Below are 17,352 nucleotides of genomic sequence, written 5' to 3' on the forward strand. Positions count from 1 at the left end.
ACATTTCTTCTCATCCAGCAGGACAGTTTGGTGTACAACCGAAGATGGGAGCGGCAAACTAGAGGCCAGGGACCTGACTCGGCTGCATGATCTTGTCCAGAGAAGGAAATAGGGCTAGCAATTACTAGATGGTAAAGTTCAGGCCGCAGAAATGTATCAACAAAACAAAGGGCCTCAATAACATAGCATCAAGCTGACTGAAGTCGTATTATACACCATTTTAAAGCAATTTATAGACAATAGGTGCAGGAGGAGGCCATTCGGCCCTTCGAGCCAGCACCGCCATTCAATGTGATCATGGCTGATCATTCTCAATCAGTACCCCGTTCCTGCCTTCTCCCCATACCTCCTGACTCCGCTATACTTAAGAGCTCTATCTAGCTCTCTCTTGAATGCATTCAGAGAATTGGCCTCCACTGCCTTCTGAGGCAGAGAATTCCACAGATTCACAACTCTCTGACTGAAAAAGTTTTTCCTCATCTCAGTTCTAAATGGTCTACCCCTTATTCTTAAACTGTGGCCCCTTGTTCTGGACTCCTCCAACATTGGGAACATGTTTCCTACCTCTAACTTGTCCAACCCCTTAATAATTTTATACGTTTCGACAAGATCTCCTCTCATCCTTCTAAATTCCAGTGTATACAAGCCTAGTCGCTCCAGTCTTTCAACATATGATAGTCCCGCCATTCCGGAAATTAACCTAGCTGCACGCTCTCAATAGCAAGAATATCCTTCCTCAAATTTGGAGATCAAAACTGCACACAGTACTCCAGGTGCGGTCTCACTAGGGCCCTGTACAACTGCAGAAGGACCTCTTTGCTCCTATACTCAACTCCTCTTGTTATGAAGACCAACATTCCATTGGCTTTCTTCACTGCCTGCTGTACCTGCATGCTTCCTTTCAGTGACTGATGCACTAGGACACCCAGATCTCGTTGTACGTCCCCTGTTCCTAACATGACACCATGCAGATAATACTCTGCCTTCCTATTCTTACCACCAAAGTGGATAACCTCACACTTATCCACATTAAACTGCATCTGCCATGCATCCGCCCACTCACACAACCTGTCCAAGTCACCCTGCAACCTCATAGCATCTTCCTCACAGTTCACACTATCACCCAGCTTTGTATCATCTGCAAATTTGCTAATGGTACTTTTAATCCCTTCATCCAAGTCATTAATGTATATTGTAAATAGCTGCGGTCCCAGCACCGAGCCTTATGGTACCCCACTAGTTACTGCCTGCCATTCTGAAAGGGAGCCATTTATCCCCACTCTTTGCTTTCTGTCTGTCAACCAATTTTCTATCCATGTCAGTACCCCACCTCCAATACCATGTGCTCTAATTTTGCCTTTCTATCACCTTTCTATAATTTGATATTTCTATCACCCAAAATATGACACTATGAATTAAATATTGCATTTGGAATACATTTCTTTCAGAGAAATTGAAAAAAGGCAGCACAATCTAAAAATTAACGGCTTGTGATTTAGGGGATTTTGTCTATGGATGCAGCAATGGAAATTCACAATTCTCCTCCCAAAAGGGCATGAAATCACAGATCCCTCATTAGGTGAGGATTATGTATGTGGAAGAAAGGTGAGTCACTGGTTCCTAACAAGACACAACATTGCCATCTATCTGACAACTTGGAAGTTTACCCCAGTAATCTTCTACCTTAAACAATAAACAAGTGCTGGAGGAACTCGGTGGGTCAGGTAGCATCTGTGGAGGGAATGGATAGACGACGTTTCCACTGCAGTCTGAAGGGTCCCGGCTCAAAACATCGTCTGTCTATTCCCTCCACAGAAGCTGCCTGACCCACTGGGTCCTTCCAGCGCTTTGTTTTAGCATCTGTAGTTTCCTGTGTCTTTATAGTCTTCTATCTTAGGCAGGTTCTCAGGATTGAGCACAACTTCCACTCTACTGTTGTGGGTTCTGAGGTGGCTCATCAGGTTAGCATGAGAGTAGCAGATTCTTTCATGGATGGGGCAGGACTGGTTTGTGAGGTGCTGTGCTCTGCCCACTCCCTACACAATCTGTGAAAATATTGAGGAAAATCCTTCTGCTGGCTGCAGCTGTATCTCACAGAAAGAAAGCTGTGTGTGATGGGGGGTCGCTCATTTGTGGGAGTACTTCAGCAAGAGCAAAGAGGATGTACATTCATCAGATAATCCGCAGCAGTTCCATCCAGTGGTTCACCGGCAACTTCTCCAAGACTATTACGGAAAGGCAATAGATTCTGGTATTGCTACAAACACCACAATCAATAAATGGGTGAAAAGACAACGACCTTGTGCACAGATCAGTCATGATGTAACTGATGAGAGGACATACTCAGAAGCCAAATGCTTAATTCTGTTTCCATATTTGCTTATTAGATTTGAAATAATTTTTAACCTCAAAATCTTTCTGCCCAACCAACAAAAATACAGCCCATTTAGTGCAACATTCAGAGCTCTTCTCCAGACAGAGCTACAAGTTGTAGCTACAAAGATTAAAGTTACCTGTGCAGACCAAGTTGTCAATTCCCAAACTACTGCTAATACCTGGGGCTTTACTGCACTCACATTTTTTTTAAATTTTTGGTGCATAGTAAAATTTATACTCTCTTTAGCTAAGCAAACTAGAAATTCTTCGATGCATTGATGGAGAGGAAAGAGTAGGTGAGGAGGCGAGAGGAAGGGAGATTGTACAGGTGGGCGAGGGGAAATCAGTGAGATTTTTCAAAAAATAAAATCACCATAACCATGACGGACGCTGGATAATCACTGACAGATTCTCTGGAGGTAGCACAGGTAAGGACAGACCGCTGATGCAATGCAGAAACACACCTTAAACTCTCTGGGTAAGATCTGCTTTTGCAGTTGAAGCCTACACAGTTTGTAAATTACTTTTGTGTGATAAATTATATGGGTCATTAAATGTCTTTCACATGCTGATTGACATCACCACCCATGGCCAATTCCTTCCAGCAATTTAAAAAAGTACACTAGAAATTTTTACCATAAACATTGTTTTCATTCAATGCACAATATAATTATATCAGAAACCTAATCATGCATGAAAATGCAATTAAGTTTGACAAAATTTGATTGCACAGGGAATTAGAATGCTTCTAGACCAGAATCCCGTCGGTTTTCTGGAAATGATATTTGTTCTCCACAATGCTGGGAACTTCTCACTGCACCTCTTCAGCTTCAACCAATTACTGTCAATCCCACTCTGCCCTGGATTCAGCTTCCTCAACACATCAACTTTATTTCTCCCTTGGTGCTAAATCGTCTTTGCATTGCTGCTCTCCACTAACTTTGGTTGCCACAGCTTCACAAACCTTGCTATGGCCGTCCTACACTCCTTACCTCCAAAACAGTTGCTGCACAGGTCAGATTTCTCATCAGGACTGATCAATGTATTTACCTTTCACAGCCTCCTGGCTCCCAGGTCTCCTTGTTCAAATTCCTTATTCCATCTTGTCTATCACCTTTTACAATACAAATGCCATTTATTGGTGTTAATTTTGTAGACTAACACTGCTGGGGAAGAGTGTAGGAAGAATCTGCAGATGCTGGTTTAAACCGAAGACAGACACAAAAAACACATTTCGTGTCGAGATCCTTCTTCAGACTGAGTCAGGGGAAAGAGCAACAAGTTTTCAAGAGAGTTAGATTTAGCTCTTAGGGCTAAGGGAATCAAGGGGTATGGGGAAAAAGCCGGAATGGGGTACTGATTTTGGATGATCAGCCATGATCATATTGAATGGCGGTGCTGGCTCGAAGGGCCGAATGGCCTACTCTTGCACCTATTTTCTACATTTCTGAGAGATATAGAGGGTGATATAGAGAGATGTAGAATAAATGAATGAAAGATACACAGAAAAGTAAGAAATTAGCCGGAAGTGTTTCCTTCTTGTCTCCAGGTTTCCTTCTTTCTTCTTTCTTTCTTTCTTTCCTTTTTATTTTTTAATTTTTATCTTTCTTCTTCTCCTTTTTCCTCTTTTTTTCTAACTGGGGGGTGGGGGGGAGGGGGGTTGTGGGTGGGGAGATAATACAGAACAATACAAGTATAATCGAATTTAAAATGTATAATCAAATTTATAATGTAAGTACCATCGTGTACTATGAGTTCATACATGTATTTGTTTTGTTAAAATTTAAATAAAATTAATTTAAAAAAAAGAAAAGTAACGATTATACAGGTCACAGGCCATTGTTAGCTGTGGGCTAGTTGAAAACAAGTTACAATGAGACTCAACAAGACGACTTGGGTGGGGGTGGGATGGAGAGAGAGGGAAAACAAGGGTTACTTGAAGTTGGAGAAATCAATATTCATATCGCTGGGTTGTGAGCTGCCCAAGCGAAATATGAGGTGTTGTTCCTCCAATTTGCATTTGGTCTCACTCGACAATGGAGGAGGCCCAGGACAGAAAGGTCAATGTGGGAATGGGAAGGGGAATTAAAGTGTTTGGCAACCGGGAGCTCAGTTAGGCCCAGGCAGACTGAGCAAAGGTGTTCAGCAAAACGATCGCCCAGTCTACGTTTAGTCTCGCCAATGCATAAGATTCCACACCTTGAACAACAGATAAAGTAGATCTTATACTTAAGCTATAGGCTTTTTTTTTAGCATCTCTTCTATGATTTGGTTTCCAGGCTTGCTCTGACTTGCCTAATGTTTGTCCATGTAACTCAAATCCTTCTGTGTACATTTGCAGCACGTTTTGGTCACTATTCTCGACTCTCATCCCTTATGATGTGGTACAACGTTAATCAGTTGAAGCATTGGCTCTGCTTCTTCACAAATGCTGCCTGACCTCCTATTTTCAACATTTTCTATATTTTTTCCCACTACTCTAGTTCTTTAGATATGTTTCTACTTCCTCATACCCCTCCCAGCAAAAAAAAAGCTACCTCTTTGCATGAGAATTTCTTAACTGAAGCATTGTGGAGCTGTAGAATTCACTTCAAAGATTAAAGGCTTAAGACAGAAACAGTATAGCCGCTGTCACCAGACTTGACAGATGGACAACGAATTAAGTGTTGAAGGGATGTGGGAACAGAAATGTGATTAGAACTATGGCAACCATGAGCATGTCAAAATTTCAGTCAACATCTGTATACCTGGTCTTCCTATTAGTGCTTGTTGATATAAAATAGTGCTGCTTGCGATAACTGATCAGTTTTCCAAGGTCACCCAAAATCATCTTCATCATCATCATCATCATATATATACAGCCGGAAACAGGCCTTTTCGGCCCTCCAAGTCCGTGCCGCCCAGTGATCCCCGTATATTAACACTATCCTACACCCACTAGGGACAATTTTTACATTTACCCAGCCAATTAACCTACATACCTGTACGTCTTTGGAGTGTGGGAGGAAACCGAAGATCTCGGAGAAAACCCACGCAGGTCACGGGGAGAACGTACAAACTCCTTACAGTGCAGCACCCGTAGTCAGGATCGAACCTGAGTCTCCGGCGCTGCATTCGCTGTAAAGCAGCAACTCTACCGCTGCGCTACCGTGCCGCCCAGTTGTCACACTGGAGATGAACTAGCTAGTACCAATGGTAGATACATGCACTGAGGTTTCTGGTGGAAAGGTGCCGTGAAAACCAAAGAACAGGTGTGAATTAATGGATCAGCCTCCTCAAAAACCTGCAATTGTTCTTCCAATGCACACATGAGCTTACACGTATACAAAACCCTGGATCTTGTTGCCCCTCATGACAAAATGTACCCAGTGATCTGTACGTATTTCAGATGTTTAGATACACAGAGTTCATGGAAATTGCTTTGGAGAGTGATACAACATACACAAGAGAAACAAGTAAGATGCTTGATGATTGTTAGTGGACATTTGTCACAAATTGTGCACTTCTAAAGGAGATCTGTCCTGATGTGAATCTCCAATTCTGTTAGCCAACTATTTCCCTGTCACAATAAAATCTTCTTACAAAAACAATAAGACCCTCCATCTACAGTTGTGCCGAGTTGGATATGGTAACAGCAATGTCATTTAATAATATGGGAAAGTGATGGAAGTTTTGCTTCGAGCTAGTGTTGTGGAGGACTTGGTTTATGAATATTATCCGCCATTCATTAGCTCAAACCTTATTGTTATCCAGATAGTGCCGCAGGTCTATTTCATTATTTGAGGAGTTGCAAATGGAAATAGACGCCGTACATACATCAGGCAACACCTCCATGTCTGAGCTGAGAATGTTGGAGGTGAAGCAGAACAGAAGCTAGGTTCAGGACTATAGGGCTTAGGAACATACAAAATTAACCATGCAGGTGGCCGCCATTTGACCAGTTGAAAATACATACCTTGCCTGAACTTCCCTTCCGGCATTTAACTCATCGCCGTACAGATCACAACTCCTCAAGGAAAAATCTCATTTTTGCAGATGATGTATTCGGCCTCTACCACCTGTTCAGGCAGGGAATTCCAGACTGCCCGAGCTCCCTGGATGAAACATGGTTTCTTCACCTCCCTTCTATTTTTTTTACTTTAAATCTGCTCCCCTGGTTTTTTTACCCCCTTTTGCCCCTTCCTTTGTATTCCAGCTCTGCCCGTACAATTTTATAACCTCAATTCAGTCTCCACTAACCTCCTATTTTCCAAAGGAACCTTCTCAGCACTTTCAATCTTTCCCTTCCGCTATGTTTCCAATTCTAGCAACAACCCCTGTAAATTTGTATTCACTCCTTAATACAATTGTATCATCCGGTAGTGTGATAACACAAACTGTGCACCACACTCAAGCTGCAGTATATGTAGTGTTTGCAGTTATAACATAAGCCCCGGCTCATATATTCTATGCCTCAGCTAACAAATGAAAGCATCTCACATGCCTTTTCTTAACTAAGTTACATTGATCAACTGATCCTATTGTTTACATCTTCCCACACTAAAGACGTCCATGTCGCCATCAATCACATGGGCAATTTTGGCATCATTTGCAAACTTCCTTATTTTGCCTCAAACATCGCAACAAGCAAGAGACGGAGTACTGAGCCCTGTGGAACCCTTCGGAAACGGTCTTCCAGATGCAGAATCACTGGCAAAGCCTGCATTTGTTGTCAGTCCCCAATTCTCACTTCAAATGAGCATATTGGTTCACAAATATATATCTCAGAGAACTGTCAATAGTTAACTGGATTTTTCTGACTAATCAATTTAGCATCGATTTACTGAAGTATCCAGATTCAGCACAGAACCCTTATTTGTAATCTTTGTTTCAGACACAGCTAGGATAACATTGGACCAACTTAACTTTGGACCAACTTCTGCAGCCATCTGATGCAAGATGCTTTAGACTTTAGAGATGTGGTGCAGATACAGACCCTCCAGCCCACCGAGTCCGTGCCGACCAGCGATCACCCCGTACACTACCACTATGCTACACATTAGGGACAATTTACAATTTTTACTGAAGCCAATGAACCTACAAACCTGTGTGTCTTTAGAGTGTGGGATGAAACCGGAGCACGCGGAGAACACCTACGCGGTGACAGGGAGGACGTACAAGCTCCGTACAGAGAGCACCCGTGGTAGGATCGAACCTCGGTCTCTGGCACAAGTAAGGCAGCAACTCTACCGCTGCACCACTAATTTTATTGAATAAAATTGTTACAATTGTCCTAAATGACTGAAAGGAGATCCTATTTCTTCATTAATAAAATCTTCATTAGTAATATCTCCACCAAAATATCGTCAGATAATATCATTAAAGATAATCCCAAGCTTCAATCATTTCTTGAGGCTAACAACATTGGCCTTACAATTATTCAATAACATTTTGATAACTCATCCTTATAAAATAATGCATTGCAATTTCAAAAGGAACAATGAAAACCGCATTCATTTAAAAAAAAATCTACTTTTAACCAATCACACATATATCAAAATTGGTGAGCTTGGACTGCATACATTTAAATTATGCTAGACATTTAGCATTGATTGTCATTGTAAATTGATATTCCACAACAATATTCTGTACTTGGTTTATGAATGATACTTACAGCTCTATTGCTTTATTCCACATGATGACGTATCCCGACAAGACAAAAGACTCAATATTTACAACGTACATGTTTCCTCGCTCTGTGCCCACGTACAACCATTTACTCTGGAAAGGGAGATGGCAGCAGGTAATCCTGGTTTAAAAAAAATTAGTTATAACATTCAATATTTTTCAAAAATATTTTAAAGGTTTGTTAAATGTAACAAGAAGAAAATGTCCAGGTCAGATGCCAATTTCACGTGAAATAACATTATCACTGATCATTAACAAAAGCACTTTTTTTCTGATGACACACTTGGGAAATTAGAACATATATTAAAAATCGATCAAGATGAAATACCTGTTGAAACAAGGAACTGCAGATGCTGGTTGATCAAGGAAAGGTATACTTTGCCCTACCCCTCCACTCTTCTAGCTTTCACCTCATCCCTAGTTAGTCCGAAGGGTCCCGACCCAAAACATCACCTATCCATGTCCTCCAGGGATGCTACCTAACCCGCTGAGTAACTCCAACTTTTTGTGTCTTTCCAAGATGAAAAGCTTGCCATTTTTCTACTGGACAGAGAAGGGGAAATTGCAAGAGATGGGAAGACTTGGCAAGGGCTTGGTGAGAAGGGAGGAGAATCAGGAGACATGCCAGAAAGGATGAGGTGCAGTAACAAGGGGAGAGCATTAAACAGAGAAAGAAAAAGCAGTGAATGAGAGAGGTGGACCAATGAAGGAAAGGGGAAGGGGAATGGATTTTGCCAAATAATTGGCAGCCAAGCTCCCAGCAGAAGACTGCATCCAAGACCATGCTGGAAGCCACAGCACATTCAAAAGGCTAGGAGCAATGGGAAACTGCCCAAATGCGATTACTTTTCCATAGAGAATCTTCAGTCTGAAATTATTGATTATTCATTCCACAAGATCTGATCAAAAACTGCCTTTAGGTTAGTTGGCTCCACTACATATTCATTCCCCTAGAGAGCTGCCTTGAATGAATTCATCCTTCAAATTATTTTGGGTCAATTTGGTTTCCTCAATCTCTACATACTTTCATGGTTTCTATAATTAACGTATGAGCGCTTGACGGCTCTCGGCCTGTACGCGCTGGAGTTTAGAAGGATGAGGAGGGACCATGTTGAAACTTACAGAATAGTGAAAGGCCTGGATTGAGTGGATGTGGATAGAATGCTTCCATCCGTGGGAGAGTTGTGGGCCAGAGGGCACAGCCTCATAATGAATGGATACACTTTTAGAAAGGTCAAGCGGATGAATTTCTTTAGTCAGAGGGTGGTGAATCTGTGGAAGTCATTGCCACTGACACTGTGGAGGCCATGTCATTGGATATTTTTGAAGCAGAGATGGAAAGGTTTTTGACTACAACGGGTGTCAAAGGTTATGGGGAAAAGGAAGCCCCACCCGGCTCGGACATGCCTCGCAAAGTGTGGGTCGTCCTGAACCAGCTCCGCACAGGGGTCGGCCGGTACAACGCCAACATGCATCGCTGGGGGGTTGTGTTCATCAGCAGCCTGCGTGTGTGGAGCAGACCAGCAAACAGTGCAGCACGTCATTTTCGACTGGAGGGGTAGACCTCACGGCCCTCAACAACAGCACATTGCACTGGCTGCAGCACCTGGAGGGCGTCATATAATTTCTGCTGCCTCAAATGCAAGAAGGGAAAAGGAAGGAGAATGAGGTTGGGAGAGAAAGATAGATCAGCCATGATTGAATGGCAGAGTAGACTCGATGGGCCAAATGGCCTTATTCTGCTGCGATTACTTATTATGTCTTCTCGGCTTCACAATCATCTTACTTTTTGATTTACTTCTTAGTTCAACAGGATTGCTGCTGTTAAGGGGCTATAAACCACTCTAGCCCCTCATGTTGTTTGTTATCTCATTTCCCCTCTCATACTAATTCCATATCTGGTTTTTCAGGGCTAAAACCATACAATAGTAGGTTTAGGTTTATTATCGTCACATGTACTGAGTGCAGTGAAAAGATTTGTTTTACATGCTATCTAATCAGATCCGATAATACAATATGTGAATACAATGAAGGTAAAGTCAAGTGTAGAGCAATGGCAAAGATAGAGTGCAGAATATAGTTCTCAGCATGGTGCATAACAGTTCCACAGACAAAGTCCAACGTCCACAATGAGTTAGGTTGGAGAATCCGAGCTCTACCCTAGCTTGTGAAAGGACCATTTGGAAGCTCGGTAGCAGAGGTGAACAAGTTGTTCCAGAGTCTGGTGGTATACACTTTCAAGCCTCTGTATCTTCTGTCCACTGGAAGCAGGGCGAAGAAAAAATGACCAGGGTAGAAAGGTCTTTGATCATGTTGGTTGCTTTCCAAGGCAACGTGATGTATGGGTGGAGTCAGTGGTGGGGGTCTGGACTGCGTAATGGACTGGCCTTCATCTACAACTCTGCGATTTATTGCGGTCTTGGGCCGAGTTGTTTCCAAACCAAGCTGTGATGCAACCCAACAGTGTGCTTTCTACAATGGATCTGTAGAAGTTTCAAAGAGTCGTTGGGATATGCCAAATTTCCTCAGTCACTCCCGGAGGCGGAGGAAGTGGCTTTGGTGTCCTTCCCTGCCTGCAGCTTCAATGTGGTTGGTACTGCCTTTACATCTCCCTCTTCAAGCACACATCCATGCACTGCACAAACTAACGCACCTCTATTTCTATTTTGTTTCTCTTTTTGAACCTTACGTACTCTGGAACATTTAATTCCTGATCTTACTCAATGTGCAACTATGTTATTGCCATTCATCATACTCATTAATCTCAAATTTTCCCATCATTTGATCCATTTTGTTTTAAATGTTTTATGCACTAAATTCTCTAACCTTATCACATTCTACTTATCAGTATGCAAACTTCTACTTTATTCATTTAAAATCTATTTGTCCCTCACATGAATCTTCCAGCTGCTTCATTTAAAGTGTTATTGAAATTCATGAAATGTGAGCAGAGCTTTACCTGAAGAGACTAGAGGGCACTTATGAGTAAACATAACATAGATTTAAAAGGGATATCTGAATATTCATCAACAGACTGTGTTAATTTCAATGGGGAGGAAGGTCTCCAAAGAATCTAGGTTTAAGATGACTTAAACACAAAGTGCTGGAGGTACTCAGCGGGACTCAAAACATCGTCTGTCCGTTCCCTCCATAGATGCTGCTTGGCCTGCTGAGTTCCTCTGTGTTGTACTCAAGATTCCAGAAACTGCAGTTTCTTGTGTCTCAATAAGATGATTTACAGTTAATTAATCTGAAAAAGTTTAAGCAAATATTTGTAATTGTTTTCCTGCTTTTAAAAGTAGATGAATAGCAAAAGCTGGTGGTCTTCTACTGCTAGGAAATTCTAGATTATACTGGGTTAATATGACGAAAAATATCCTCATCTTCCTAGATTCGGAAAATATTGCATGATAATAGTTTCTGGTTTCAGTGTTTATCATTGTCCAGATTCCTCATATTCCGTGAAGTAAGGTATTCATAAGTTTTACTGCAGCAAATCTACCCCCAATGGGCCAATTGTAACACAGTAGTAATATCACACCACATTGACAAAGACATTTTTTATGCCAAGAGGTAATGGCAGCATACTCGGGTAATGTAATGGTTTCGAGCTTTTTTAGAATGTTGTAAACCAGCCAAATTGAAAAGATTATTGCAAATTATACGGGTTAATTTAAATTCCATGTCTGGTAAGAAACTGGGGAAGATAACAGCTAATGCCACCTATCTACGATTTTATTTTGCCCAGTAAACAGAAATTTAAATCCAAAAGGATTCTAAACTCCTGCACTTTTAATATTGATTTTTTTTAAAAATGGATCTCAAATAATTAAATTTAAATATTAATCTTTGCTCATATTTCAATGGACTCCTGTGGTAAAAAAAACATTTGCAAGCAAACGAGAGCCCATGAACACCAGATAGATTCTTAATAAGGTCTCTTCTAGAATTTTTTATTCAGACTGTGATTAGATGTATCAATGTGGTTAGAGATGACACTTCAAATGGTTGATCTAGTATTGTGGCAACTCGTGAATAGAATGGTAAAAGTTTAACAATTTTCTAGTGGAAGCAAAGAAAATGAATATAGTTAGCATTTTATAGCTGACTACATTAAAATAAGTTGTGTATTAACTTGCATTGATGCCAGGGGAGATTTTATATTGAAGTGCTATTGTATGTAAGGAGAGCATATCAATAATTTTTATTTGAAAATCTAATTTGCACTAATTTTGACGTCATAAAATGCTTTCTATCTGGAATAATATAACGTGCAAACTTGTTATTATATGCCATTTCAGAATTGATTTCATTTTCTGTAATATATTTTAATTGATATTCCATTTAGTTCAGTTTGTACAGAAGCAGGTCAACAAAAAAGACCCACACTACAACCTGAGCCATAATCTTTTCAATTTCCACATTCAACGCCAGGGTAACAGCAACAAAATTCCCAATAATAAATAAAATTACAAAAGACTTCCAATCCTCCTCTTCGTGCTGTCCGCAAGGATTTCTCACATTCTGTGCTTCTGCATGTTCTCCAGTTTCTTTACTATCCATATACCTGTCCTTCTTTAAATGGTGTTACAGTACCTGCCTTAATTACCTCCTCTGGCAGCTTGTTCCATATACTCACAACATAAAAATGTGCAGTGTGGTACATGAAACAGTGAGTGTAAATTGATTTTACAGTGCAGGATATAGAATATGTGGGATAGCTGATGGAAATGTTCAGAGTTTAGCAAAAGGAAACCAAAATAATGGAGGAATGAGGTTGCTCTGGGATCTGTCAAATAAGAAGCATTTCAGGCTGGTGAGAATATGTTATCAGGAAATATGCTTTAAATGCAGATATGCTTCAAATATTCAAAGGTGTTTTTCAGAATGCTCCCCAATGCTCGACACCTAAAAAAACAATTCACTAAGTCGACACCGAACAGGTGGCATTTGGAAAATAGTTAAATACATTTCCAGGAGTTTGAGACATATTGGAGTAGCAGATCGCACACAGCTTTAACTCATTACCATCTGTGGTTTTGAAGCAGGTGCTTTTAGCTTGTCTTACACGGTCAAAAAAAGGACAAATGTGTAATTTTTAACTCCTTGTGCACTGTGGATGAGTTCCCGTAATGTCAAAGGATAGATAGTTTTTAGAGTACTTTATTCTTTAATGTGATGGTTAACTGAGACACAAACATGTTGCAAGTGGCATTCAAAACAAGTTTCCGTTTGGATGATTTAAGAAAAAATGAGACTGCGTTCTGTGGAATAAATCATGAAAATAAATTGGTCACAAACACAATGACACTAATTAGATCCTCTACCAGTATTCAAAATGTTTTAAATTAAATGAGAGGCATTTATTTTATCAACCATCAGAATTAAGCTATCTCTTAAAACAAAACAGTGTCCTTATCACTTGGGACATAAACTGTACATACCAATTTTACAAATATGAAATGGGTCCAATTGCAAGTATGGGATGAATTGCAAGTATAATTTCTTTGGATCTCTCTAGTACCTACTTAAACACTTTTGTTTTCTTGTACATGTAAAGAGGTCTTAACAAGCATTTTATCTTTCTTGGAGAAACTCTACTGGAATAATATTTTCAATTCCTTAAGCACGAGCAGTTATTACTGAGTGAAACACATTTTGTTTTAAAAACTAAGGTAGACACAAAATGCTGGAGTACCTCAGCGGGTCAAGCAGCATCTCGGGAGAGAAAGAATGGGTGACGCTTCGGGTCGAGACCCTTCTTCAGACTGATGTCAGGGGAGGGGGCGGGACTTGTTCGTTCAACATTAGTGGAGAAAAGGTAGAAAGTACAACACAAGCTAAAATTCCCAGCAGCAAAGATATTTGTTTTTAAAAAAACCTATATTTAAAAAAAGGAGTGCTACTCTCAAGATCACTGGTTGATCTTTGGAGATACAACTACCAATTGAACTGTTACTTTAAAAAAGGTTTTTCAGGTTGCACACCACCAGTTAATTTTTTATGAATTACTAAAACTAAATTAAATAATAAAAAAATACATAATACCAAATAAATTCAACTAAGCAAAAGAATTTACACAATTACAAGCATATAGCAAAACATAAATAACTTGGTAATGAATTTACCATTTTTTACCTTTCTTCCCTGCAGGCCTACACTGAATTCAAACGTCACAGGTCCTGTGCCAAATCGGATATGGTGCAGGATCTGAGAGTCGATTCCTCAGCCTACATACTTTGGAATCACAGCAAGATGGAGTTCTGCAGCTGGATTCACTGGGAGTTCCAGCAACGGAGTGTTTAATACATGCCTATTGCGAGGAAGTTCCAGACTTTGGAGTCTGATTACACATGCAGTGAACCTGCTGGGACTTACCAGCAAAATCCAAGGTCATATCATCTAACACCTACAAATCCTGAAGTTACCATTTGTATCCAGGTAATTAATATTGAGATGTTTAAGCATTCAGTAAATGTATATCAAACAAAAAAGCCTTAAACCATAACCTTAGAGTAATTGAGTTTAGATGAGAAACATAGAAAATAGGTGCAGGAGGCGGCCATTCGGCCCTTCGAGCCAGCACCGCCATTCATTGTGATCATAGCTGATCATCCACAATCAATAACCCGTGCCTGCCTTCTCCCCATATCCCTTGATTCCACTAGCCCCTAGAGCTCTATCTAACTCTCTCTTAAATCCATCCAGTGATTTGGCCAGTGATCCAGTGAGAGGGGATATTATAGAGACGTATAAAATTATGAAAGGACTGGACAAGCTAGATGCAGGAAAAATGTTCCCAATGTTGGGGGTCCAGAACCAGGGGCCACAGTCTAAGAATAAAGGGGAGGCCATTTAAAACTGAGGTGAGAAAAAACTTTTTCACCCAGAGAGTTGTGAATTTGTGGAATTCTCTGCCACAGAAAGCAGTGGAGGCCAATTCACTGGATGAATTTAAAAGAGAGTGGAATCAAGGGATATGGGGAGAAGGCAGGCACAGGTTACTGATTGTGGATGATTGATCAGCCATGATCACTGAATGGCGGTGCTGGCTCGAAGGGCCAAATGGCTTCCTCCTGCACCTATTTTCTATGTTGCTACACGAGCATAATTCCTTTTAAAATGTCAATTAACCCTTATTTTTACGAGTGATCATTTAATCACATGTTATTGGCTCTAAGAATTTACACACGTTAATTTCACTGCCTTGTGCTCTATTATCTGCAGATTCTCTCCGAGCTAGAAAGTGAAGGGATTAACATTTCCACAATCCACTTCTCTCAAAGACTTTGCTTTATCTATAGGATAAGTAAGAACATAAGTCAATTGGGATCCTTTAGTAGAGAGTTATCCTTTATGCAATACAAGTTCCAAGAGCTCGATCGACTAAATGTCATCACCTTAAGCTCGAATGATCCAGATCTTATACACCAATGTCAAAAGGAACTGAACTTCCTCTGTACAATTAACATTTGTCAATATTTTCCCTAATTTTTATGGATAGAAGTGTTCTGCCTATCCATATTATCCCATTATTGTGCACAAGACCTTATGGAAGACACCCGTACAGGGCAGAGCCTCACCCACAGGGATCAGCCTTGCTTTTTGGATTACCACAGGTTAAATTTGCAGTGTACTTTATCCAACTTGTAAATTCCTATTCATTATTTCTCTAAGACTGTTTAAAATGGACTGACCTTTCGACTTTGCTTGTTTTTTTAAAAGTTATAAACTAACCTATGAATTTTACATGAGAAATCAACTGAGTTACAACAGAGTTAACTACCGACTTCCCGAAATCTCTAATTAATGAAAAAGATTTCCTACCCTGCAGAGCTTGTTTATTTCCCATTGAAATATTTCCTTGAGTGACACTATTTAAATATATTACTTATAATGTGAATTATATTTGCTCTGGTACGATGCCATCCTCTGGGCATTCAGCCAAAAGACAAAAAGGTTCAAACAACAGCAGTTTTCGCATTACATGGTTTGCAAACTTAGCAAGCATGCACACATTTGTCCTGCATTAGAATAGCTGGCATCAATCATAACATTGTCAAGTACACAAGCCTGACAGCTGACATACAATAATTTATATTTTAATTTGCATATTTTAATGTAAAGGAGAGATGTGACCTAGTCTTTTAAAGATATCTGCATAAAAATGGCCCTTTAGTTAAATATTAGTACAGTATTCTCATTTTTACTTAAAACAAATCTAAAGCAAAAGGTACAGCTCTTCATTTTTTAAACTTCTCCAATGTCACATTGCAAGACATGACATTGAAATAATGTTTCTACATATTGCAATGAGGACGACCCATTACTACTTTTCTCCACAAATAAAATGTTATACCATGGACTGAACTGTTAAATGCATCCCATAACCTTTCCATTCAATGATGGGAAAGTACAAAATTCCGAGAATAAGCATTTAATAAATCAAAGCACATCTATTAGCATTGCCAAATGCAATAAGATGCCGATTACTGCTTAAAATTAGTCCCCTGTGTATATTGAAATCCACCCGTATTTTTGGTACACATCACAATTCGAGGGAAATACCGAAATGATAGTGTCAGAGTAAACATTAGTATGCAATTGTTGAGCATTAAATAATTATGAGTTTTCATAATATCTGTAATGAATTATTTTTAAAATCCTGATGGTCTTTTACAATAAAAATTACTCAAAACACTGCACAACAAGGTGGAGTGAGAGAATTTAGAGAGATGGCCAAGAAGTTTAAGAATGTAGGTTTTATAAAGACTTCAAGCATGGGAAAAATTGGGCAGGCAGAATGTATTTGGAAAACAATACTAATGGCATGCACCACTGCGGTATCCAAGAGAGAGAGTAAAAAGGAAGAGATGTTCGACAGGATTCTGAGGGACAGAATCTAAAAACATTTGGATAGGCAGGAGTGATTCGCCCAAACTTGATGGCATAGGTTATAGGGAGAGGTTCAATAGGCTGGGTGTGTTTTCATTGCGGTGTAGGAGGCTGAGGGGTGACTTTATTGAAGTATACAAAATCATAAAGGCATGACTAACGTACATGCCTCAGAGTAGAGAATTCAAATACTAGTGGCAATGGAGAGAGATTTAAGAGGGATCTCTAGGATACCTTTTTCACTCAGAGGAACACTCTCCTTCCTTTCAAACCACCTAATTGACATTGCAAAATGTTTCACCACCATTGTTTTCAACTCTGGGATAATGTTCCTTGCAATCCCGATTGTTTCTCATCTTCTTGCATAATGTTGCCTAATGGATTTAGGAGCGCAGGCATGACCATAATCTAATC

The 17,352-nt window shown here is 40.0% G+C and overlaps 1 protein-coding gene across 7 annotated transcripts in view; it reads right to left on the reverse strand.

The window, feature by feature from the left end:
• LOC144598723 (syntaxin-binding protein 5-like) overlaps positions 1-17,352 on the reverse strand; it is a 178,688-nt gene that overhangs the window by 101,794 nt on the left and 59,542 nt on the right. For all 7 annotated transcript variants that reach the window (XM_078409059.1, XM_078409058.1, XM_078409055.1 and 4 more), the window contains exon 5: positions 8,030-8,164. In XM_078409059.1, the coding sequence (XP_078265185.1) occupies positions 8,030-8,164 (135 nt within the window). The remainder of the gene's footprint in view (positions 1-8,029; positions 8,165-17,352) is intronic.

Source organism: Rhinoraja longicauda, chromosome 12, assembly GCF_053455715.1.
Source record: "Rhinoraja longicauda isolate Sanriku21f chromosome 12, sRhiLon1.1, whole genome shotgun sequence".
Classification (NCBI taxonomy): Eukaryota; Metazoa; Chordata; class Chondrichthyes; order Rajiformes; family Arhynchobatidae; genus Rhinoraja; species Rhinoraja longicauda.